At 42.8% G+C, this 22,554-nt stretch overlaps 2 protein-coding genes across 6 annotated transcripts in view; both read left to right on the forward strand.

The window, feature by feature from the left end:
• The window catches only part of LOC106581757 (mitogen-activated protein kinase kinase kinase 20), a 38,537-nt gene extending 20,290 nt beyond the window's left edge, over positions 1-18,247 (forward strand). For 4 of the 5 annotated variants that reach the window (XM_045704483.2, XM_014164026.3, XM_045704484.2 and 1 more), the window contains 10 exons: positions 7,672-7,807; positions 12,442-12,486; positions 12,608-12,638; positions 12,752-12,891; positions 13,027-13,089; positions 13,177-13,269; positions 15,406-15,522; positions 15,810-15,884; positions 16,574-16,727; positions 16,866-18,247. In XM_045704483.2, coding sequence (XP_045560439.2) covers positions 7,672-7,807; positions 12,442-12,486; positions 12,608-12,638; positions 12,752-12,891; positions 13,027-13,089; positions 13,177-13,269; positions 15,406-15,522; positions 15,810-15,884; positions 16,574-16,727; positions 16,866-17,575 — 1,564 coding nt within the window. In that variant the 3' untranslated portion in view covers positions 17,576-18,247. Of the gene's footprint in view, positions 1-7,671; positions 7,808-8,960; positions 10,802-12,441; positions 12,487-12,607; positions 12,639-12,751; positions 12,892-13,026; positions 13,090-13,176; positions 13,270-15,405; positions 15,523-15,809; positions 15,885-16,573; positions 16,728-16,865 lie in introns of those variants that run through there. The other variant, XM_014164028.3, reaches the window with a different exon arrangement.
• Positions 18,248-18,362: 115 nt separating this feature from the next.
• On the forward strand, positions 18,363-21,641 carry LOC106581758 (cell division cycle-associated protein 7). Its single transcript, XM_014164030.3, has 10 exons — positions 18,363-18,511; positions 19,296-19,439; positions 19,556-19,666; positions 19,782-20,006; positions 20,100-20,174; positions 20,272-20,442; positions 20,609-20,743; positions 20,863-21,012; positions 21,112-21,248; positions 21,352-21,641. Exons 1-10 carry the CDS (start codon positions 18,491-18,493, stop codon positions 21,380-21,382), a joined length of 1,200 nt encoding a protein of 399 aa, XP_014019505.3. The 5' UTR covers positions 18,363-18,490; the 3' UTR covers positions 21,383-21,641.
• Positions 21,642-22,554: the final 913 nt, after the last annotated feature.

Consider the following 22,554-nt stretch of genomic DNA (forward strand, 5'->3'; position numbering starts at 1 on the left):
GGTGTTAATACTTGCGTACTATTGTTTGTACAGATGAACGTGGTACCTTCAGGCGTTTGGAAATTGCTCCCAAGGATGAACCAGACTTGCGGATGTCTACAATGTTTTTTCTGAGGTCTTGGCTGATTTCTTTTGATTTTCCCATGATGTCAAAGAGGCACTGAGTTTGAAGATAGGCCTTGAAATACATCCACAGGTACACCTCCAATTGACTCAAATTATGTCAATTAGCCTATTAGAAGCTTCTAAAGCCATGACATAATTTTCTGGAATTTTCCAAGCTGTTTAAAGGCACAGTCAACTTAGTGTACGTAAACTTCTGAGCCACTGGAATTGTGATACAGTGAATGATAAGTGAAATAATCTGTCTGTAAACAATTGTTGGAAAAATTACTTGTATCATGCACAAAGTAGATGTCCTAACTGACTTGCCAAAACTATAGTTTGTTAACAAGAAATTTGTGGAGTGATTGAAAAACAAGTTTTAATGACTCCAACCTAAGTGTATGTAAACTTCGGACTTCAACTGAAAGTCACAGCAACAGACAAACACAGTCTGCTTAAACTAATAACACACAAGCAATTATACATTTTATGTCTTTATTGAACACACAGTGTAAACATTCACAGTGCAGGGTGGGAAGAGTATGTGAACCCCTGGATTTAATAACTGGCTGACCCTCCTTTGGCAGCAATAACCTCAACCAAATGTTTTCTGTAGTTGCGGATCAGACCTGCACAACGGTCAGGAGGAATTTTGGACCATTCCTCTTTACCAAACTGTTTCAGTTCAGCAATTTTCTTAGGATGTCTGGTGTGAACCACTCTCTTGAGGTCATGCCACAGCATTTTAAATCGTTTTTGAAGTCAGGACTGACTGGTCCACTTCAGAAGGTGTATTTTCTTCTGTTGAAGCCATTCTGTTGTTGATTTACTTCTGTGTTTTAGGTCGTTGTCTTGTTGCATCAGCCAACTTCTGTTGAGCTTCAATTGGCGGACAGATAGCCTAACACTCTCCTGCAAAATGTCTTGATAAAGTTGGGAATTCATTTTTCCGTCGATGATAGCAAGCTGTCCAGGCCCTGATGCTCCCTCCACCATACTTACAGTTGGGATGAGGTTTTGATGTTGGTGTGCTGTTCCTTTTTTTCTCCACACATAGTGTTGTGTTCCTTCCAAACAACTCAACCTGAGTTTCATCTGTCCACAAAATATTTTGCCAGAAGCGCTGTGGAACATCCAGGTGCTCTTTTGCAAACTTCAGATGTGCAGCAATGTTTTTTTGGACAGCAGTGGCTTCTTCCGTGGTGTCTTCCCATGAACACCAATCTTGTTTAGTGTTTTACGTGTTGTAGACTTGTCAACAGAGATGTTAGCATGTTCCAGAGATTTCTGTAAGTCCTTAACTGACACTCTAGGATTCTGCTTAACCTCATTGAGCATTCTGCGCTGTGCTCTTGCAGTCATCTTTGCAGGACGGCCACTCATAGGGAGAGTAGCAACAGTGCTGAACTTTCTCCATTTATAGACAATTTGTCATACCATGGACTAATGAACATCAAGGCTTTTAGAGTTACTTTTGTAACCCTTTCCAGCTTTATGCAAGTCAACAATTCTTAATCTTAGGTCTTCTGAGATCTCTTTTGTTCGAGGCATGGTTCACATCAGACAATGCTTCTTGTGAATAGCAAACTCAAATTTTCTGAGTGTTTTTTGTAGGGCAGGGCAGCTCTAACAAACATCTATTTTTTTTTACTTCACTACATTCCTAAATAAAATAATGTACGTTTTACTCCATACATTTTCCCTGACACCCAAAAGTACTCGTTACATTTGGAATACTTAGCAGGGCAGGACAATGGTCCAATTCACACACTTATCAAGAGAACATCCCTGGTCATCCTTACTGCCCCTGATCTGGCAGACTCACTAAACATATGCTTCGTTTGTAAATGATGTCTGAGTGTTGGAGAATGCCCCTGGCTATCCATAAATGTAAAAAAACAAGAAAATGATGCCGTCTGGTTTGCTTAATATAAGGAATTTGAAAGGATTTATACTTTTACTTTTCTTACTTAAGTATATTTTAGCAATTACATTTACTTTTGATACTTAAGTATAATTTCAAACCAAATACTTTTAGACTTTTACTGAAGTAGTATTTTACAGGGTGACTCACTTTTTTTGTCATTTTCTATTAAGGTAACTTTACTTTTACTCAAGTATGACAATTAGGTACTTTTTCCACCAATGCAAAAAGTGCTGTAATTTCTAAACAGGTCACCCGATATGGATGAAAATACCCTCAAATTAAAGCTGACAGACACCTCATAGTCATTGTATTATTTCAAGTACAGAGCCAAAATAATTTAAAAATACTTCTCCGTGGTATATAGACCTGAGGCAGAGACAATAAGAAGACACAGTGGCAGAATAAATTCAACCACGCCTTTGTTTCATCACAAAACCGGAGAGCTACATCTGTCTGGTGAAGTCCACAAAACATATTGCAGGGTAACAAACAGTTACATGACCTACAGCGTGGTCAAGCAAGTTAATGTTTCCTACATTTTCAGACTACTGAACAACTACTGATTTAGAACCACAGAGAGTTACCGCAAGTTGCAAAGAAAACAGGAGCTGCCTCCACTATTCCAGCACCATTTCAACTTAAAAAATGAAACATCATCAAATCACCTCTACTTAGACTAATACAGTGACAACTAAAAGATACCAAAAAATATTTTGTCCAATCAACTTAAGCTATATGATGTGGCTGTCTATGGTACTGATTTGTGTGTGTGTGTGTGTGTGTGTGTGTGTGTGTGTGTTTGTGTTTGTGTGTGTGTGTGTGTGTGCGCATGAGTGCAAGTAGAAAAAAACATGTTTACTCACCCTACTTGTAGAGGAAAGCCAATGATATCCTCCTCTCTTTCATATTGACGTAACGGCCTAAATAGTCTGTAAAGTTGATAAATAAAGTTTTTGGGGAGTGATTCATGTTCAATCAAGTACAGTCATTAGGTGAGACAAAAATGTTCAGCTGCCCCTTTAAGGGACGGGCTGTTACCGTGGTAACTTGGCAACTGGCTTGTCTGTGATGAAACAAAATCCCAGACTGTGATGTCTTCATAGCAGCAGACAGGTGCAACAAACTCAAACTAACATTGAAAAACAACCTAGCGTGTATTCAAAACGATAGAACTGGCCAAGAAACACGAGGACAAAGTCACACTTTAGTAGCTTTTCTTGTCAATTCAACCAACTTCTACAGGTTGCGTTTGGATAAAAAAAGAAACTGTTCCCAAATGCTCTGTGTGACAGCCTTTGTGTGTGACCACCCGCCAACGTGGCTGGTGAAACAGACATTCTTACCCGCCAATGACAAAATCTACCCGCATTTGGCCGGTGGTGGGTGTTCATTTCCAACCCTGTTTGCATAGCCCTGTTGTCGGCTATATTAGATCTGGCATGGTGGTACAGTATGTTTCTTCTCTCTTAACAGACTGTTAGTCCAGTGAACAGTGTCTTTCTGTCTCATTAGGCTATCAATGCACTCACTTGTGTAAATGTGACAGTCAAAAGCTGCTCACAGTTCTGTAACGATGGCTCAGAGGGCAGTCTTGTTGCAGTCTATTAAGGTCCAGAGCAGCATGAAAATACTCTTTTCCCTGTTTCTCTGGCAGCTGTCTGGCTCAGAGAGGAAGAGCGGACAGGGGGAATTAGTTGGGGAGGGAAAGAAAGGGTGAGTTAGAGTGCTGGGGTAGGAAATGTGAGAGGTATTTAAAAAATGATAGAACCCTTACTGAAAATACACATGATTTCAGATTTAGCAAATTTTTTTGAGCACTTCACATGTGATTATACACTATATATACAAAAATGTGTGGACACCCCTTCAAATTAATGGATTTGGCTATTTCAGCCACACCCGTTGCTGACAGGTGTATAAAATAGAGCACACAGCCATGCAATCTCCATAGACAAATATTGGTGGTAAAATGTCATTAAGGAAGAGCTCAGTGACTTTCAGCGTGGCACCATCAGAGGACGCCACCTTTCCAACAAGTCAGTTTGTCAACTTTCTCCCCTGATAGAGCTGCTCTGGTCAACTGAAAGTGCTGTTATTGTGAAGTGGAAATGTCTAGGAGCAGCCAATGGCTCAGCCGCGAAGTGGTAGGCCGCACAAACTCACAGAATGGGACCGCCGAGTGCTGAAGCGCGTAGCACATAAAAATTGTCTGTCTTCAGTTGCAACACTCACGACCGAGTTCCAAACTGCCTCAACGTCAGCACAAGAACTGTTAGTCTGGAGCTTCATGAAATGGGTTTCAATGGCCGAGCATCCGCACCCAAGCCTAAGATTACCATGCACAATGCCAAGCGTCGGCTGGAGTGGTGTGAAGCTCGCCGCCATTGGACTCTGGAGCAGTGGCAACACGTTCTTTGGAGTGATGAATCACGCTTCACCATATGGAAGGCTGCGTGACAAATCTGGGTTTGGCAGATGCCAGGGGAACGCTACCTGCCCAAATGCATAGTGCCAACTGTAAAATTTGGTGGAGGAGGAATAATGGTCTGGGGCTGTTTTTCATGGTTCGGACTAAGTCTCTTAGTTCCAGTGAAGGGAAATCTTAACGCTACAGCATACAATGACATTCTAGATGATTCTGTGCTTCCAACTTTGTGGCAACAGTTTGGGGAAGGCCCTTTCCTGTTTCAGCATGACAATGCCCCCATGCACAAAGCAAGGTCGATGCAAAAATGGTTTGTCGAGATCAGTGTGGAAGAACTTGACTGGCCTGCACAGACCCCTGACCTCAACCCCATCGGACACCCTTGGGATGAATTGGACGCCGACTGCAAGCAAGGCCTAATCGCCCAACATCAGTGTCCGACCTCACTAATGCTCCTCGCAGCAATGTTCCAACATCTAGTGGAAAGCCTTCCCAGAAGAGTGGAAAGCGTTTGGAGCAGCAAAGGGGGGACCAACTCCATATTAATGCCCATGATTTTGGAATGACATGATTGACGAGCAGGTGTCCACATACTTTTGGTCATGTAGTGTATTTCACATGGAGTTTCACATGTGGATTTTCACGTGATCACATAACCTTTCACATATGAAATCATGTGAAACCATGTGGTTTTGGTACACTTTACATGTGGATTCACATTTTCACATGATGCCCTGCAAACAAAAGTGAGTTGTTAGGATGTCCCCGGAATAGCCACAGTGTTTTCAACTTACAAATTTGACATTGACATACAGTGCATTCGGAAAGTATTCAGACCCCTTGATATTTTCCACATTTTTGTTACTCTAAAATTTATTCAATATTTTTTTTCTCATCAATCTACACACAATACCCCATAATGACAAAGCAAAAACAGGTTTTTAGAAATAAAATAAACAAAAAATATGAAATATCACCTTTACATAAATATTCAGACCCTTTACTCAGTACTTTGTTGAAGCACCTTTGGCAGCGATTAAAGCCTCGACTCTACTTGGGTATGACGCTACAAGCTTGGCACACCTGTATTTGGGGAGTTTCTCCAATTCTTCTCTGCAGATCCTCTCAAGCTCTGTCAGATTGGATGGGGAGCGTTGCTGCACAGCTATTTTCAGGTCTCTCCAGAGATGTTCGATTGGGTTCAAGTCCGGGCTCTGGCTGGGCCACTCAAGGACATTCACTCAAGGACAGAAGCCACTCCTGCGTTGTCTTGGCTGTGTGCTTAGGGTCGTTGTCCTGTGGGAAGGTGAACCTTCGCCCCAGTCTGTGGTCCTGAGCGCTCTGGAGCAGGTTTTCATTAAGGATCTTTCTATACTTTGCTCCGTTCATCTTTCCCTCGATCCTAGTCTCCCAGTCCCTGCCGCTGAAAAACATCCCCACAGCATGATGCTGCCACCACCATGCTTCACCGTAACGATGGTGCCAGATTTCCTCCAGACGTGACGCTTGGCATTCAGGCCAAACAGTTCAATCTTGATTTCATCAGACCAGAGAATCTTGTTTTTCATGGTCTGAGTCCTTTAAGTGCCTTTTGGCAAACTCCAAGCAGGCTGTCATGTGCCTTTTACAGAGGAGTGGCTTTTTTCTGGCCACTCTACCATAAAGGCCTGATTGGTGGTGTGCTGCAGAGATCGTTGTCGTTCTGGATTGTTCTCCCATCTCCACAGAGGAACTCTGGAGCTCTGTCAGAGTGAACAAGGCCCTTCAATGCTGCAGAAATGTTTTGGTACCCTTCCCCAGATCTGTGCCTCAACACAATCCTGTCTCTGAGATCTACAGACATTTCCTTCGACCTCATGGCTCATTTTGGTCTGACATGCACTGTCAACTGTATAACCTTATATAGACAGGTGTGTGCCTTTCCATATCATGTCCAACCAATTGAATTTACCACAGGTGGACTCCAATCAAGTTGTAGAAACATCTCAAGGATGATCAATGGAAACAGGATGCACCTGAGCTCAATTTCGAGTCTCATAGCAAAGGGTCTGAAAAGTTATGTAAATAAGGTATTTCTGTTTTTCTAAAACCCCTTTTTTTTGTGTCAATTTTAGAATAAGGCTGTAAGTCAAGAGGTCTGAATACTTTCCGAATGCACTGTAGATGATATACTTATATTTTTATACAGTAAATAATTATTCAACATGCCCCCACAACCTCTTGGTTCCCAGCATTCCAATCTTCCTGCTACACTACCATATCTGTGTCAATGACTGATTTCACCTGTATTCCTACACTTTGGACTTCAAAGTAAATCTCAGCTCTGTATAATACACTCAAGAAAAACGATTATAGTTATCATAGTGATTCAGGTGTAAACAGAAAATCGTAACATTTGGAATTTGGACTTTCACGTGTAATAAAAGTTGTAGTTTCATGGTGTCACATTTATTTGACGAGATCATGTTTTTACATGCGTAGTTTGTTATCCCATGTTGGTTTTACATGTTGTCACATGTTATTACGTTCAATTCACATAAGATCACTTGTGATCACATGAGATCTCATTCTATTACATGTGAAATACATGTGATCACGTGTGAAATTCATGGGGTTTTTCCATAAGGGAAGAGCAGGGTAGGAGGACGAGAAATACCAAGAGTGTTGGTCAGGAAAGCGACAAGCAAGAGAATCAATTATGAGGAAAGTTTCGAGCATGAGTGGAAAGTCTTTGAGGTAGAGATGGGAGGGTGGAGGGACAGGAGGAGTGGGAGGGTGCAGGGACGGGGGGCGGGAGTTTCTGTCTGCTTCACATGCCTGACATTGCCTGTTTATAAATAGTTACTGTGGGGAGCAGATTGTATTGGCTCCCCGTGGTACGCCACACAGCCCCACCTGCTGGGCAAAGCAGACCAGACCACTCTCAGTTACTGAATCCCATTAGCAAAGACACTGGACTATAAGTCTTCCTCTACCGTCTGAGGCCGTGGGGCTATCGCTAAAAAGGCAGAATCCAAACTTGAGAAATACATTCATAACTCCAAACTTTTGTGTATAATGCATTGATGTCAATGAGAGATATGAGTGGGAATTTGAGTTTAGCACAAGTATCTCAAGTCAATGGTTTGACACCCGTATTGTGAGTGCGGAGTTGGATGTGATGAGGTGGGTGATGCTTGATTCTAAACACATCTCGACGCTGTCTGTACTGTAGCTGTGAGATCGAGGCCACACTGGAGAGACTGAAGAAGTTGGAGAGGGATCTGAGCAGCAAAGAGCAGGAACTGAAGGAGAGAGAACGTCGCCTGAAGATGTGGGAGCGCAAGCTCATTGAGCAGTCCAACACCCCGGTAAGTTCCTCAGTAGCCTATACCCACTGCACACCACGCCACCAACACCCTCAGCACAACCACAACCACCACACACTGTGTCTAGTCACTGAACATGAACAGCACCCCAGCTTAGCACCACCTTCACTGTGTTGGTCACTTAGCGCCACCTTTCACCATGTGTCACGGTCCACGTATTGTCCACATTGTCACAAGGAGAAGCAAAGAATTCACGTTGCTTCAGACCCGGGGTCTGTCTGGAATGAAGGGGAACGGAATGAAATGCAGTGGAATGGAGGGGAAATCTAAGGCTCTGGTTCACTGAGTCTCACTGATGGGCGTTTGAGTTGAGTAGAGGTATTAGCTCATCGTGCTACTCTGTGTGTGACTGTCACTGAGCTCCTATTGGCGATCAGTCATAATTAGAGGTCAGTGTAATTGCAACGCTGGTAATGCCAATGTTGTCACGCTGATATGGGATGAAAAGGGAGTCTTTGCTGCTTATGTGTATGTGCCTGTACTACCCTTTCCTTGTGCTGCTTCTAAAGCGACGCACCGCTCGACCTTGGCCACATGTTTCTGTAATTGCTTTTGCCTGATTTGATTGAATTTGAATTTAACACATCTAACCTGAATATGACCTTTCTAGTTGGTTTTATTGGTTGGATTTGGTTTCCAAACGTCCACATCACTAATATGTTCTATGCTAGATTCTTTGTTTTGTCCGTTGTGCTGTGCAATTGCATGCTACAGCCATGCCTTGGTATTGTCTTAACGGTGCTTTGCCTGGGTATCAATTTGACATGAGTTGGAATTGATACACGGACTGCCATCATCCTGAGAGATAGCCATGCTAGCTCTCCAATTGTCAGGAAGGTCAATACCTCTTTATTCTTTGTTTTCTCCCTTTCTTCTACCTTAAATCTGTCCTGTAGACCAATCATTATAATCCAACCTTCTCTGAACCCAATTGACTGTATCTCTGAACTCTACTCTTCTAGTTTTTGACAATCACCTTTTATATTGGTTAAAAAAAGGATTTCACTTTTCATCATTCCTCTTGTTGTATGTGGTCTAATTTCCTTCCCTCCTTTTCTTTCCCGTCCTCTTTTCCTCCCTCTTCTTCCCTTCCTATCCCCCCCCCCCCCCCCCCCCCCCCATCTTTCCCTCTCAGCTGTTCCTACCCGTGGTGGCTCAGATTAGCGCTGAGTCGTTCTATGAGTCTAAGACGGAGGAGTCGAACAGTTCGGAGATGACGTGTCAGATCACATCCTCCAGTAACGGGGAGGTAGAGGGGATGAGTCTGCAGGCCATGATGAAGGGCTTTGGGGACATGTTTGCCTTGGACATGGGGGGCCCCGTCCTGCACTCTGGCATGCAGGTCAACATGCAGGCCAAGCAGAACTCTTCCAAGTCCAGCAGTGTCAGAGAGGGCCGCAAAATCAACATGGCCTTGGGGATGTCAAACTTCAACTGGTCAGACGACAGTGATTAGAGCGAACCGATTGGTCCAGCTATGTGTGGGCCACTCAGTAGCATCTGTCAATCAATCCTTTTGGCCTGTGTCAAAACTGTGGTCTTGCAGCATGCTCCCATGCATATTCCTTCTCACATCACTGGTGTTATGGACACAAGCTACATTAGATAATTCAGTACTAATATTTTTTGTAACAATCCATTTTCTTTTGCATACATTCTTTTTCAAACGCTGTATGAACATAATGTATTAGAAACCTTTCGCCTACATGGCCCTTACGGATGTCATTTATGCCTAATGTACTGGATGTATAGTGCCATGCTGTGAAGAAAGAGCCATGCGAGCAAGTTGCAAGGAGGAGGCAAAAGCTTTTATGATGAAGTGACATTTTGCTGACATTAAGAGTGGCCAATTTGTTCTGTATGTGGTGGAGCGTAGTTGCTGTGATTAAGTGTCTCACCAGGATGAGAAAGAACATGTTTCCCTCAGCTGACCCAGACTGGTGTCAGCAGGAGAGAGAGAGAGAGAGAGAGATAAAGTTTCCTAATAGCACTGTTAAACTACAGACTTCCTGTGCCTTTTTCTCTATACACTGTCAGGAATCTTTGGATTTCAGGCCCCCATACTATGGCTTAGTGGTGTAAAGTGCACTGTAGGTGTTTGTGTCTATCTATGAGGGCCCCAGTAAATTCTTGGTTCATGTGCTGGTTGAAAGAAGCATGTTACAGATACATATAATCAAGATGTTTATGAGGTGTGCCATAGACCTTAGACTTCCACACCTTGACAGGACTAAGTTCTCATAGACAAGGGCAACTGTATACGACCTTCATTCACTTAATTCAGTGGTAAAAGCGCTACCGTGTGCTGGAATCATTTCATTAAATCAAATGATATATGAAGTGAAAAACAGTATTTCATTGGAGAGAGGATGTGAAATACTCTTTAGAGGGCTTCTCTAAGCTAAAGAAGATCTACCAGCTAAATATGTTTGCATCTGCACCAACAGTTTTGACCACAGGCCAAAGTGTGTTTAACAACCCCCAAAGTGAGCCTATTAAAGCTCACCTAACGAGCGTCATCACTAAATGCCCTGTAAATTATGCTAGGAGCTCTTCTCTTTTAAACATCGCCAATATGAAGGATCTTTCTGTTTGACTCCAAAGAGCTTTGACTTCTTTCTACTTAGTTGATGTATGTTTTTTTTATATACTGTTGTGTAGTTATTAAACCTAGTCTGAAACACATCCATTAACAGACTATAACCAACCGATACACTACCTTGTGTGAAAGTCAATCACTTTGGAAGGTATTTTCTAGACATCTAATGCCCAGAGTTGCAATATGATCTATGCAAACTACATCACCTTGGATTAGTCAGATTTTTTGGATTAGTCAAGTTCCTTGGATTAGTCCAATAGTGTCTATTTAATGGCGTGCCATAACTCTATCAGACCGACCACTTTTTGATGTGAACCTATTTTGTTGCAAAATTTCTCTACTGTTCCTTGTTTCTCAATAAACATTTTCTCATTAAACATTGAGCTTCCTGCTTTGGTTCTTCACTCTTCCTGTTTTCTCAAATTTCCTCTTGGTTTTCCCAGTTTTGTTAACCTTGAATGAGGAAAGAGCCATGTGAGCAAGTTGCATTGAGGAGACCAAGCTTTGATGATGACGTGACATTTTGCTGACACACGAGTGGCCAAAATCGAACAACTAATTCAATAATGTCACAATAGTGTCACAAATCAAAGGTTTGTCAACCACAACATTCCAAGTGAAAAGATTTATGCCAGGAGAAGATTAAAAAAATGTGACTGGTGTTAGAAATATAATGATATATAATGATAATGATGAAAAGGTCTGGAATATATATTTAATTTTTTTTACATGTAAGACCTGAAATCATTCTCGTATTACATTAATTGATTTGCATTAGACCCATGTTGACTGTAGTCCTCAATGATTCAAATAAACATATAATCAATGGCAGAATTTCTATCATTAGCTAAAAAACAAGAAGTACAGGGGCTTCTCATACTTGGTGCAGCACACCCGTTTGTATTGTATATGTTACACTTGCTGACAATGCCTGCTTAGTTGCCCCTGCGGGGATTGAAAATCATATTGGATTTGAATTTGTGGTGTAGCCACTAGCGTACTAGCCAATAGGTTTCCAATGCTTGTCCGCCTCTATAGGATAATCAACTTGCTACAGTATACTCCCATTCCACATGGGGGCAGATTGGTGTGAACTACTGAACTCTTCCCTGTCAAAGGAATTCCAATGGCTGAGCAATTTCTGCTGACTTCCCCCGCTTTCCCCTCCTCATATCAATTAAGATCTGTTTCCCTTTGTCAACAGTGTGCTTTGGATTTTAATAAACGATGCAAGTCATTTGTGAAATACAATATGGCTGCTCGAAATGTGATATTATGTCACTTTAATTAGGCAATATCTGTAATGGAACTTTGGCAGTAGGGCAAGGGAGGGTTTTTGAATGTGTTGACTTCCGAACCATATCACCGGAGTAGACGGAAAATGCAGCTGGGAGTGAGGGAGTTTAGGAGGCTGCAAAGAAATGTGTCACGCTGATTCTGAAATGGCCCTCTTTGAATGTGATCTGTTGAGGTTGCCATTCAGCTCAGTCTCTGGGGCTGTTATCAGATGCCGTGGGAAGCAAATATTGAATGCTCAGATTAGTCATTCATTTTGTCATCTATCCCTCGGTGCATTGTTTTTATCCCCACATAGCAGCCTCATGATCATAATGATGAAATCTTTATTTTAGCTGGCTACTTTCTGCTCGATTACACTTAATGAACAGTAAATGATTTATCAGATGGACATTGGACACGTTTTGGTTTGAGTTAGACCATTAGGACGCAATCATCTTGATTGCAGACCACAATAGCTACACAAATCATTGTTATAATGCATGGTAAACTTGTCTTGGAATGAGGTATTTTGTATTTTGTCATGTATACTGCATGTAAATGCGCTGATTTTTGTACTTGCCCACATGAATGCTAAATGCAAGATTTGTGTTCGACTCCAAACACCAAGAATAGGCAGCGCATGTCTTTCTTTGAGCTGTACACGTTTGTATTATATGACCACTAGAGCAGTATTCCCTGGTACTATTTCAGTTTTGTCTTTCTTTTTCCCCCCACGCAGCTCCTTTCCAACCTTCATATTCATTCCTGGACAGAGGAACATGTGGTCAGTATCAACAAATATCAGTCGACCACTTCCTCTGTCTAATTAGCCATTAATAACCATCATGGCTTCATATGAGCGGCTCCATTTCAATATTAATGCTTTTCCAATTCCATCCCCACAGTACTTTTGGATGCAGCAGATATTTGGGACAGGTATGTTCACCTTATAGTTTTATCAAACTGTAGGTATTGGTCAAATGAATGAACCCTTCATTTTGGCATGTATGTCTTGTCCTTTCATTTGCATTTGTTTTCCATGTTCTCAGGGGAGGGGGCAAGTTGCATGCAGCTGTATGGTGACCTGTTTAAGGAAAACCACATTACAGGCAAGAGGCTGCTGCTGCTCACGGAAACAGACATGCGAGACCTGGGGGTCAAGTCCAAAGGTCACATCATGCACCTCAAGGTACCATACTACCTTTCAAACTAAAGTGAACTAGCCAGTCATTTAACGATGTGTCCAAATGGTATAATTATTTCAATTGAGCTATATGCTCACACACATGTTTAAGTCTATGTATAACTTGCTTTCTCCCAACAGAGTGAAATTGAGAAGCTAACCAATGATTACATGGTGCTCTTTCACTTCCCTCCACTAATGAAGGTACTGTATGTCCTTTCTCTTTGTTATATAATGGTTGGCATTGTTTACTGTCGCAATATGTTAGCCTGAAAAATCTCTGTTCCACAGGATGAGTGGGCAGAGGAGGAGGAGGAGAGGAGGAAGATGGTTAATCTGGAGCTGGTGTTTGGGTACCACTGGAAAGCAGGAACATGTCACTCGGTAGGTTTTCAATGGACACTGAAAATATTCTATGACCAATAACCAAGATGTCTTGGAGGGAACCTGTATGTATTTTCATCCAAATACAGTCATTTTCTCAAACATTTTCAAATGTATTTGTAAACTAAACTTTTGTAAACTTTAGTCTCAGCTCTGGTCTGGTTCAAATGCATATAGGAATAGCTAACTAGCGGTCTTTTTTTTAAATCTATCTTACTCTTTTAAATTTCGGCAGGGTTAATACCTGCCTGGCACCCAAACAAAATCTTTATCTTTACCCCTCTCGAACAATACCGCTACAACTGGTGTTGTCATAAGATTTAAAACTGGTATGTCAAGAGCGAAATGCTCCTTCAAGATGCTATTTCTCTAGGTAAAGATGCATATTACGGTCCCCATCAAACTCAAGCAAACACTGACCACTGTTACACTGAGCATGCTTTGCCTTCAAGACATATCCTTGCAAGAGAAACAGATGAATAAATATTTCATCTAAAGCCATACATCCCATCCACCCCCACTTGCTCATCGTCCTTTGTTAGGGTCTCCGACGGTGGAGAAAGGCTGCTTCTCCACTTGCTGTTTGAATTTAATCAAAAATAGCCAATTTAGTCAGAAGTCGTTTTCTTTTTAGAAAGGCAAATGTTATTTAATCTTTCAGCTGTTCATTGTCCCATCATAAATAGTCCCCTTTCAGTGCGTTCGGCGGGGCTGAAACGAGCCTGCTAATTGCCTCCCATTTCTTCTGACATGTGGTGGTTTAGTGTGTAGAAAACACAGCAGGGAGAAGGAAACAGGAGGCTGAGAAAATGAGAGCTAATTATTTTCCCCCTGCCTGGTGTCAGGTTCCATGTCAGCCTTGTTTTTACAAACTGGAAGGTTTTTTGCACTAAATAAAACAAACCCGCACTGCGTTTTTTTTTGCCCCTCTTTGCTGGCGGTGTCATGGAAGCAGCTGCACTTCTCAAAAGACAAAATGAGGGCCTGCGATTGTGCGGCCACCATCTGACAACCACTGAGGGTCCCCTACTAATGAGGATATCACCGCGCAGCCAAGAGAAAGGTGCTGAATTATGTATGAGTTGCCATTAGACCAGACGCACTCCGGTCTTGGGCATCATTACCAGACATTGTTTCTGCTGGAGTGATTAGACCAACAAGTGGACTTGGGGGCCCTGGTGCGACTGCCCAGGGCCGACACGGGGCCGCTGCCTGGTGTGTCTTGGAGCCTGAGCCTTCCTCGCGCTAGCTCCCCCTTTGAGCCCCGGTCCAGCCCCTGGGGACAGTGTAGGAGTGGGCTGAGACTCCTCAGATGAGTGTGTTAGTGCCACTTCTTTGATGTCTTCTTCTGTGATCCCCACACAATAGATTGGCTCACACCGTGAACCGTGTGTGGTTAAGCAGTGACCTGTGGCTTCATGGCTGGCTTTTGGGGACGGCAAAATCATTACTGCTTTGTCAGCATGCAATATTCAGCAGGAGTATGGGGTTTGTTCAGATTTGTATTGCCTAGTGAGGATTTGATCCCTATGTGACTTGTGCAACAGTGATCGAAATACCGAGTTTATTTTCACCTAACTGGAATAACATTAGCATTACTCAAATGTGTATTTCACCAACAATAGCACCAGGTGTTAAGATACTGCAAACCCTATTCCCAACAGGAAATAATACAAGCTATCCACCATAGCAACTTATATTTACCCCTGAAATAAAACAAATGTCTCTGCAAAGATTGATAGGTTGTTCACATTCTCATTTACCACTTATGTCGTCCTTCATGCTATGATCATTCAAGAGACATGCTATCCTTTCTGTGATTCTGAGAGCACATCAAAAAGAGTGCAGGGAAAGCAATCAATCGCCAAACAAAATGATACATTTGTCTCAATTGAAGGCAACTCACAGTGGATACTAGGTGAAAGCAGGATTAAAATCTAAATGTACAACATAACGTGTGCTTCTGTCACGTATGATTGTGATTTAGTCATAGAAATTCATGTTACATTCCGGAAATGTTCAATTACAAGGAACTACCTCTAGGCTGTGCTGTTGGTTTAGGAAAAAATGCAGTTAGGTTCTCAACTGACAGCAGTTATTTCATGTTTTTTAAGACCTACAATCTGTCATTTTTAGGACTGCAAATGGAAAATGTACATTGAACTTGACGGAGATGAAGTTGCAATAACGTACATCAAGGATGTGACCTTTAATGCCAACAGACAGGATGTGGATGTCCTGAAGATGACCAAGGTGTGATCATAAGCATTACTCCAGGCAATGCACTGAAAGGGCATCAGGACTTAAAAACAGTCCCTTGTCCATTACATTTAGTTGTTGAAGGTTTTTTAGGATCATTGAAAGAGTGTACCTTTTTGCTAAATGTTATGCCACAAAAAATCCCTTTCTGTATCTTCAGATAAGTTTAATTATTCCTTAAATGAATGTCATTGCCGTGTTGAAGATGCCGTATTGAAGTAGCGAACATGTATGTAACATGTATGACGATTAATAACCAACATCAAACTATTTCCTTGCAGCCCCCTTTTGTGATGGACAAATGGGTAGTTGGACTATGGGAGAATGAGGTTGTTGACTGCATTGTAAATTATGAGGTGAGTCAGTCAAAACACTGCTATAGGAACAGGGCCCCAGGGAACCTACCTCCAGGGGGTCCAGAAAAGGGGGAGAGGGAACTCTCTGGGAACTGTGGGGGGATCTTGGAGGGTTGGTGGCCTGGTGGTTGGGAGCTTGGGCCGGTGGCCGATAGGTTGCTGGTTCGGGTCCCCGTTGTGAGACCTGTCGACGTGCCCTTGGGCAGGGCGTTGACCATGGTTGCTCCTGTGTGTCACTCTGGATGGGAGTCTGTTACATGACTGAATGTATTGTAAATGTTGAGTGGCTTCACTGCAGGTAGATTGTATGTTTTAATATTCAATAAAAAATTATAAATAATACAAATACATAAAACATTTGCAGTTTTATAGCTTCTCTCATGCTATTTTACACATTTTGCAATGAGGTTGAGAGAAAAGTTTGACGTTTTAAAGCTAATTTCCTGCAATTCTACACATTTTGCCATGGGGCAGAGAGAAAAATGTGCAGCTTTATAGCTAATCTCATACTATTCTACGCATTTGCCATGAGGCTGAGAGAACATTTACCAGTTTTAAAACAACATTTCTGCAATTCTACACATTTTGTCATGTGTACTGTGTGGTGTGCCTTAAAAATGTAATACATTGTAGCTAGATGTGTTCAATGTTTAAAATCCCCTACGGTGATTGTTGTGTCCCTATACTAGAACGATGTGAGATCACCCAGGTGTACGAGACATACCCATGCAGTGAGGTGGAACCCCACCGGTGGACGAGATGAGATCAAGACTGTGGAGTTGCTGATAGAAACAGCTCAGTTAAACATTGAAGGAAACCCCAGAAGCAGATCAAACTCAAAAGGTCACTTTTTATGGTGTTTTGGATGCAGATTTTATTGACAAATGATCAATTTAGAGCTGTCTTAAATACAGAATGCACAAAATGCATGCACACATCTATGTAGCCAACACTAGCAGTGGATGTTCTTTCTGCTTCCAGATGTGGATCCCAGATGGTTGTACAACCTGAGACAGAGGCAGCTGAAGAGCCAGTCAGCAGCACAGCAGCATGGTGCCCAGACCCCCACCGGAGGCTCAGAAACCCGCACCCTGTCTCAGTTCCTGTCTGCATATGGAGATCAGGCCTCTTCCTACGCTGCAGCAGTGCGGAGGTCTCCCAACAGCCCCCTCTCTCCCTGGTGCTCCCGCAGCTCGTCCCCCACCGCCGGCCTGTCCGCCATGCTCTCCCCCCTCTACCTGGGGTCAAAGGGCAGCAGCCCCTCCAGCACCACCTCAGAGAGTGCCTTGGAGCGCGAACGCCTGCTCAGTGCCGGGGAAGTGCAAGGTTACCACAGGCACAGAAGATGCATTGACAACTCATTGAGTGCAACAAGGGGACACAACAGAGACACATGGTCCCATACAAGGGGCAACTTCACACAGAATAAGTCAAGCAGAACCTCACAGCAAATGGGGAGGCCTCGGACCAATAATTACAGTGTAGCAGGTCAGAACCGGGCCAGGGTGATACCGGGCATATCGGAGGTGGTGGAAAACCCCAGTACAGAGCAAGAGGGGGCTAAAGTCAATGAGGGGGGATGGATCAAAGTGGAACGCCAGAAAAGATTACCTCGACAGGACAATAAACAGGCCAGAGGAAGACAGAGGAGAGGGTGTAGAGGTGGCCGTGGTGGACGAAGCAGAGAATAATTTGCTGTTTGAAAGTGTTAACATCTCTTAACAGACTGGACATCAGGTTTCCTTTGAACATTAACCTTCACACTACTTCTATATATACATTTTCTCTCTGGGGGGGATCTTTCTAGGTGTTATTTGAGCTAGGGAGAATTGTGTTTTAGGGAATGCCCCCAATTCAGTCTTTTAGGGCTGATTTCTGAATTGTACTGTTTGCACTGAAATATTTTTGGGATTTAGCATTTAAGCCTACATATCATTTGTAGTTGTATATTGTGAACTATTGTACATAAGCCTATTGTAAATTGTATAGCCTACATTGTCCTAATCTTTTTATATATGAGATATACTGTATAGCTAGATAATTATTTTACTACAATATTAAAAAGTGAATCTACCTATGGATACATAAATTGAATAGATTTTTTGTAATAGTCTATAACTATATGTTGGGTAAAAAAAAAAACATGAAAGTTCAAAGTATTATTTCATTAAACAAGGACGCCACGACAACACCTGACGGAAAGGACGCGGGAGTTTTTCTATAAACCCGCCCCTTTAGGCAAATGTAGACCTTGTGATTTCGCGCCACGGCTTAGTACTTGAAAGGTTAGATGTTGGTGGATCCGTATATGACATAATGTTTTAAAAAATGTGCACAAAAAATAAAATTGTCCACCAGCGGTATTTTCTAAAGATTCTTTCACATTTTATGTGGCGTATATTTGTGGGTTCTATTTTTCTTTTAGACCGTCTTTTGAAACAAACGTTTATACAGCTTTCAGGACACTTTCCTGGCGCGGGAGATTTCTCAGCCAGCGTCTGCTAGTTTCGGATTAGTGGGGTTTCTCTGCATTCATAAAAGGACTGCAGAAACTTGTACTCGAGTTTTGACTGAATTTCTTTGCAGAAAACTTTAAAGAAAACAAAATGCGTCCATCTGGCTCTAAGGTAATGCATGTTTCTTAGAGTATAATATATATTTATCTTAATATATCAAACAATAACAGGGTAATTTACTTATAGGATTTTATAGCTGCAGGGAATGTAATGCTAAGTATCTAACTTTACATGGCAACAATTCTGCTGTGGTGAACTTAACGTTAGGCTCTTATTTTCTTGCTCACATTTGAGTAAACCTGTTGCCTTCGCTACATTATGCAAAAGCTGCTACAGACGGCCTAGGTCTTATTGGGGTTGCAATGCAATCATTGCTTTGCTTCAAATCCAGTATCCTAAAGGCTTAACGTTACCTAGTTACCATGTAGTTGTCATTTGAATCTAGCCAGTTTGGATGTTATAACAATTTCAATGTCTACTATCTAACAGTAGTTATACCACATAGTTTTGGCTACACAGATTTAGATTTTATTCTGGCAAAAGTTTTTCCATTTAAAATGTCGGTTTTGGCCACCATCAAAGTAAGTCTTACTTGGCTAATCACACTCCTTTGTATAGCCACCTAACGTTAACTAGCTAGCTTCAATGACCTTGTAAAAGATACATTTCTGTCAATGTAGCCTTGATATGGTTTAACCGTGCGAGCTTCCATTGTTGAATCTTGCAGTCACATCTCTATCACCATAGGTATTGCTGCTTCTCTCCTTGTCCAGAAGGGCGGCAGTGTGCAGGCACTTTCCAAAACTACTAGTACTCACATTGTTCACGTATCTGTGGTCTGAGCTTCCAGTCGATCCATTACATTTTTCCTGACTCGTTCATCTTGTCTCTCCAGCGGCAGCGGGCCCCCCAGCCTCCCTCCACCAGGATGGGTTTGCGGAGTTTCCGTAATGTACCTCTGGTGCCCATGGAGACATCCTCTTCTTCATCAGATGACAGTTGTGACAGCTTTGGCTCTGACGGTGGCTTTGCTAACACGGTAAGGCAAATTGCCACATTTCACCCCGTTTACAATCTGTGTTTGACCATATTCACTCATCGAATGAGTTATTTGTTGATGAAACTAACTGAAGGTTGTGCTTTCACTTTCCACAGAAAAGTAGCTTCAGGGAAGCTAAGAAGGTGGCGGAGAGAGCCAAGGTGTTTGAGGCCAGCTCGGAGGAAGAGTCTCTCAGTGGGTTTGAGAAGGCCTTCAGCAGTGAAATGGTGTGTTTTTTTTGTATTGATATTACGAAGCTTAATGTTACTACGCAATGGTGGCTACTATACACAAAAAAACATTTCAGAATGTGTGCTCAGACAAATGTACTGTGTACTTCAGAGAGTGGACTCTGAGTCTGAGGAATCAGTGACGCCGCGGAAGAGGGGCCGCCGGTCCCAAACTCTGAAAGTGGCCATGAAATTCCCCACCAGGAGGGCCAGCCAGAAGAAGACTATTGCAGCAGAGCCCCCTAAACAGCCCAAAGTCGCTCCCAAACAGACCACTGACGAGGGAGACAACTTCATGGACAAGAGAGCGCTTAACATCAGGGAGAACAAAGCCATGGTACGACAGAATCATTCAGAGAAGTCGTTGTGGCTGTAGCTTGCCGAGGGACATTTGAGTGCTAATTATGTTATTTCCGTTTATTTTGTTTAGCTTGCGAAGCTGATGGCAGAACTCAACAAAATCCCTGGCTTCCCTAGAAGAACATCCCTGCCCATGATGAATGTGGTGAGTGAGACTATATGGAGGGATAGTACTGATGAAATATGCTACCACCATTTACATTTTTGGACTGTAGTTAATGCGTTTTTTGTTTCCTCTGTAGCCCTGTCGCACCCCACGCCGGTCTCTGGGAACCCCTGGACCCTGCAGGAGGAACCCTGAGCGTTCCTCTAGGCTCCACACTCGCTCCCGCTCCCTGGTGGACGGCCCCCCATCAGAGGAGGAAGAAGAGGACAAGTTCAGCCTGGTGCGCAGGAGCCGCTACTACGAGGAAGTGAGTGACGCACACACCCTTGTTGACCTCAGCGTTCGTTTGGTAACATCAAGTAAAGCGAAGAAAGAAATTAATCTCCCACCGTTTCCTGATTTGTCCTTTCAGAAATGGTGAATACCGAACTCCGGGAATTGACAGTTTGGTTGATATATTTGTGTGTTTACAGAAGGAGCCCCGTCGGTGCAGCTACAACAGTTTCCTGGCCTTTCCTCATGTGGTGCGGCCTGTGGAGGACATCTCCCAGACGGAGCTGGATCTGATCGCAGACAACGTGCGGCAGAAGGTCTACGACCGATCCACTGTAAGTTCCCTTTCTCCTACAGTGGTTCTCAAACGCCTGTCTTCAAAGTTTGATTTCTGTTAAGTCGCGTTCATACAGCCACGTTCACCAAATTCACCCCTCTAATGTTCTTGCTGTAGGGGTCCACTTGCCATCAGTGCCGCCAGAAAACGGTCGACACCAAGACCAACTGCCGTAACCCGGAGTGTGTGGGGGTGAGGGGTCAGTTCTGTGGCCCGTGTCTCCGCAACCGCTATGGAGAGGAGGTCCGAGATGCCCTGCTGGATCCTGTAAGTGCTGTACTCTTCTTCTCCGAGCCATCGACAGATTATTTGACTGTTTTGTCAAGAGAATGGAGCCTTGGTTGACATTGCCCTGATCTCTTGCAGGAGTGGGAGTGTCCGTCGTGCAGAGGGATCTGTAACTGCAGCTTCTGTAGAGCCAGAGAGGGTCGTTGTGCCACTGGAGTCCTGGTCTACCTGGCTAAATACCACGGCTACGACAACGTCCATTCTTATCTCAAGAGGTAAGGCTCTTTCTACTTATGAACTAAAACCTTTTGTCTTGCAGTCGTATTAGTACTTTGACTGCTACTGTGTTGGGAATTAAAGATGTCTGTGTCTCTGCAGTCTGAAGAAGGAAATGGAAGAGAGCCAGTAAACCGTGGAGAATGTAACCGGATTCTGGACCTGACTGACGATGTTGTCATGTGATATGGCTTTTATATTCCATAATGCAAAACAGTAGATTTTTCTATTGCTCCTGATTCTGAAAATGTTTACATTGTTTTAAATGTGTACAGTTTTACTGTCAATTACGTGAGTGGTATGTTTATACTGTGACGTTTGCCTGTGACATTCACACTTTTAACCTGCAAGTTTGGATAAAAACTATGTATAAATTGGTTGTCCTCTGTGAATTGTACTTGAGTCGTCAATTTTTTTTGTATAAGACGATTAGCTTTAAACTTCAATAAGGTTTATTTGCAGTTTGTAATAAGTCTCAGCTAGCCTGGGAGTGTTCGTCCGTTTGTGCTAACGTTCCACAATGTTTGGCATGTGACACGAAGTACAAGGAGTGGAATGTTAGCCTGAAATCCAGACCGGTTTCGCCCTAACTCTGAGAATGTTCGAGTATGTTCTCTCTTCCCAATGTCACTTTTGACTCTGCTCGGTAGTCCACCATTGTCCCATTGTACCCCTGAGGTGGTGAGGGTGGAAAGGGCACAGCTAGTGGGGGCTATTTCCTCCAGAACAGAGAGAAACGGATATACTACAGTGCCTGGTTAAATCCTTCATTAGATAACTGTCACTAATGGTGTGGAAACAATTAGCAGTCCGTAATGGGAATCTCATACCTGTAAATCATTTATCCTATTATAGCACTTTGTTGCTCTGGTCTTTTTCTCTCCTTTCATTTCCCAACGATGTTTTACAGTGCAAATGGTAATGTTCTCAGGTGTCACTCGAGTGGCAATGAAAGTTATTGCCGGTATTTTGCGTCCAGTGTGTGGTACTACACAGGAAATGTCGTGAGGTAAATCTTGGGTGGCTCGTTGCTATTAAGCCTTTGAGAATGTACTTCATTTGACCTGCACCATTTCCAGTGAACATGCTCTCATTAACACTGACACCTTTTGAAATTACTGTCCACACTTGAGCGTTTTTGCTAGTCTGGTAGGAGACTTTCTCTCTTATTACCAGAGTTGCTACTCTAATTCGGAGTGCACTGCTTTCTCTTTTTGTAAAAGTTGCCAGTTTGCCCAGCTGGGTTTAAAGATACATGTTTGGTCACAAGTAGTCCATTGTGTTCTGTCATATTGCTAGTCATGT

The sequence above is a fragment of the Salmo salar genome, chromosome 21 (assembly GCF_965601325.2).
Source record: "Salmo salar chromosome 21, fSalSal1, whole genome shotgun sequence".
Lineage (NCBI taxonomy): Eukaryota > Metazoa > Chordata > Actinopteri > Salmoniformes > Salmonidae > Salmo > Salmo salar.

Excerpts from the sequence above, each read along its gene's own strand:
- LOC106581758 (XM_014164030.3), top strand. The coding sequence starts at position 18,491 with ATGCGTCCATCTGGCTCTAAG. Across the intron at positions 20,175-20,271 it reads CCCTGCCCATGATGAATGTG|CCCTGTCGCACCCCACGCCG; the intron begins GTGAGTGAGACT and ends TTTCCTCTGTAG. Across the intron at positions 20,443-20,608 it reads GGAGCCGCTACTACGAGGAA|AAGGAGCCCCGTCGGTGCAG; the intron begins GTGAGTGACGCA and ends GTGTGTTTACAG.